This window comes from Azolla caroliniana, unplaced genomic scaffold (assembly GCF_043228905.1).
Source record: "Azolla caroliniana isolate FFs.n. ecotype wild unplaced genomic scaffold, voAzoCaro1.0.p SCAF_3, whole genome shotgun sequence".
Classification (NCBI taxonomy): Eukaryota; Viridiplantae; Streptophyta; class Polypodiopsida; order Salviniales; family Salviniaceae; genus Azolla; species Azolla caroliniana.
In genome coordinates, this window is record NW_028230438.1 from 20110037 (window position 1) to 20113151 (window position 3115).

General features: G+C 37.3%; 1 protein-coding gene across 1 annotated transcript; it reads right to left on the reverse strand.

Moving 5' to 3' along the window:
* Positions 1-553: 553 nt before the first annotated feature.
* LOC147866442 (F-box protein At2g27310-like) lies at positions 554-2431 on the reverse strand. The gene is made up of 2 exons (XM_087316884.1): positions 2325-2431; positions 554-2096 (listed from the first exon to the last, which is right to left on the reverse strand). The coding sequence occupies exon 2, from the start codon at positions 1944-1946 to the stop codon at positions 678-680; it is 1269 nt and encodes a 422-aa protein (XP_087173010.1). The 5' UTR covers positions 1947-2096; positions 2325-2431; the 3' UTR covers positions 554-677.
* Positions 2432-3115: the final 684 nt, after the last annotated feature.

The window sequence follows — 3115 nt, forward strand, 5'->3', positions numbered from 1 at the left end:
ACGTAATTGTGCAGTTGTGCCTAACTAAGAAAAGAACATAGCTGACTTGAGCCAAGTGAAGACTACCACTTGTTAGATTGTGAATCTATACATGGAACCAAGCCAACTCAATTGAATGTTAACTTGTTTGCACAAACTGTAATGCTCACTTTAAGGAGTCACAATGTTTTACAAACGTAATTGTGCAACTGTGCCTAACTAAGAAAAGACCATAGCTGATTTGAGCCAAGTGAAGATTACCACTTGTTTGATTGTGAATCTATACATGGATCCTTGCCATCTCATTTGAATGTTAATTTGTTTGCACAAGCTAAAAGGTTCAATTTGAAGAGCATTGTTCGTTTTCAAATGTATTTGTGACATTTGCCAAACCAAGATCATTTCACAAGTTCTGATTCTCTGATTTATTTGCTTTGAGTACTTCTATGAGAAAACATATTGTATGTATTTACTATTGAGCAGGATTAAGTAATTGATAAACATATAAACCACATGTATATACACCACAAACAAAAATTGCCAGTATTAACATTATAGTTGGTTGAGACATGGATTCAAATGATGGGGTTTGATAAAACAACCACCAGTTATTGAAGAAATATTCATAAAGAGTTAGTAGTAAAATCTTTCGTATTCTCTTGTGACTATGTACACATTAGCCTCGTTGAAGCCATCCCTCAGAAAAAAAAGTAACAAACTGATACAAAGGATATGATCCCACATACGATAAAGATGGTGTCCACCCTTCCTTCATTCCGGAGCTTTTCTTCCTTGAACTCCGATTGTGCTCTGATATATTCGGTATATGAATTCAATACTTCTTCATGATTCACACTTTTCTGGCAACTCAATGCTTCCTTCAATACTAAAAGGCTATGGCGTCCATTGAGATGAGCCCCTTCCAAATCTTCCAATTGTAAACTCATCTCAGTAATTGAAAGAGAATCACTCTCTCCATCGGAATTCGATACAAGCTTACATTTCATAACCACATTACATCGAACAACTCTTCTTGTTACCAGTTGATGGGCTGGCAGGATTGAGCCAAACTGTACAAGAAAATGCTTATCACTAGGCCAATGTCGCTGGCCACTCACAGGACGCCAGCTGGCAAGATTCGCCATCTGGCTAGTTTTCTTGTTAATGAGAATCCAACTGACTCTAATCTCATCCCAAATGGCCTTCCAAAACCGGCCATCTTTCCTTTCCTTCTCGATTGATTTCACAACAGGCAAACCCTCTTTGATCAACATATCACCACCATCATCTTCTTCACCATCGAAACCAAGCAAATCAATCCTAAAAGGGCAATTTGAGAACCATCCATAGTAATCTCCGGACCCTGGAATACCATACAAAATCTTTGATCCAACCGATTTTCCTCTAAAAACCACATCAACTATCGATATAAAGTCATTAGGGGATGTGCCTGAAAGCTCTTCGAGCACATCCTCTTCATCATCATCTAACCAATCTTCTTCAGCATCTTTGAAGGTAGAGCTATACCCATTGGATAAAGATAGTTGTTTGTTGTTGTTGATGATGATAAGTGGGAAACATTGGGTATAAAAGTTCCGGAAACCTCCAAGAGAACAACCAATAAGTGAATTGATCTCAGGATTCTTGGTGGATGGCCATTGATTTATACATATGTTTTCCCATATAGTTTCATTGCATGAGACGGAATCGAATACAGGAGCAACACAGGCCGCCACACTGAGGGTTACCCCATCAACTCTACTGAGTACTTCATAGAGAATGTCCCTGTTCAGATATACCTCCATATTCTTCGTCTTATCATCATCAGCATCATCATTGCTGTTGTTACTATTGTAATTCGTTGCCTTATTATCATCATTATCCCCTTCCTCATCATGATTCACTAGTCTCTTATACTCTGAAACTCTAATAATATTTTTGGCATCATCAAACTCCGTCATCATCATGATTTACTGTATTTGATGCTCTGAATACCTAATCTTTTTAAAAGGGAAAACTCCTACTCCCTTTGATCAACAAACCCTAATCGTTTTAAAAGGGGGATACACCTCCTTGTAAGTAATAAACCCTAATTTTTTCCAGTAAAATACCTCCACCTGGGCAACAGAGATGTACATCCAAATGAAGATATATTAATACATATTCATGGAACCAAATGCGATGCAATTTTTATAAGAAGAAGCTCAGAAAATGTCCAATATTTTCCTAGGAAAAAGGGACTAAAGAGCATGATCTGTGGTAACATGTAGAAGGATGGAGCACGATACATACACGCACACCCGGGGATTAAAAAATGGAAACAAAAATAAATAAAATTCAAGAACCTGATCAGGGATTTCGTGACCCTCCGACAGAAGCCGAAGAACGAGGGGTAGGGGAGGAGGGGGTGATCTGCAGAGTTAGGGTTTTGTGATCACCATCAGCAAGAATGACAGAATGATGAATTGAGTGAATGAATGATTATCTCTGTATAGTACAGTGGAGGGATGCATTGAAGAGGGCTCCACATTTCACGAATTTACAGATATAAACCCCACCATCCATTTCCTCTCCATTTATGAGCTTACCCCAAACTTAGACCCAATGTCCACATACATGTACATGTGCATACATACATACATTACACATATACATATACATATACATATCATTATGTATACATACATACATTACATACACACATACATATACATACATATACATACATACATACGTACATACATACATACATACATACATACATACATACATACATTACACACACACATACATGCATACATAGCATACAAGAGTCTGGCATACTTATTTGGCATTAGTTAGTCTATCCTCGATATCGTGAAACATTGTTTGGACCATTCTTATTTATTTATTTTTAAAAAAAGAATATATCTTGTCATTAGTGTAAACATTTTTACAAGATTTTAAACTCTATGTGATCGGCAAGGGAAACAACCATTCCGGAGGCTGAAAATGCCAATAAGGAGTACCATAATTGGATGACAGGAATGGAGTAGTTGTCCAGACAATGATAAACTCATGTCGTTGAGCAATTTTAACATCAAAGTCTCCAACTATACCATCCCGTTGTCCCTTCAAAGTATGAACTATGTCTAAC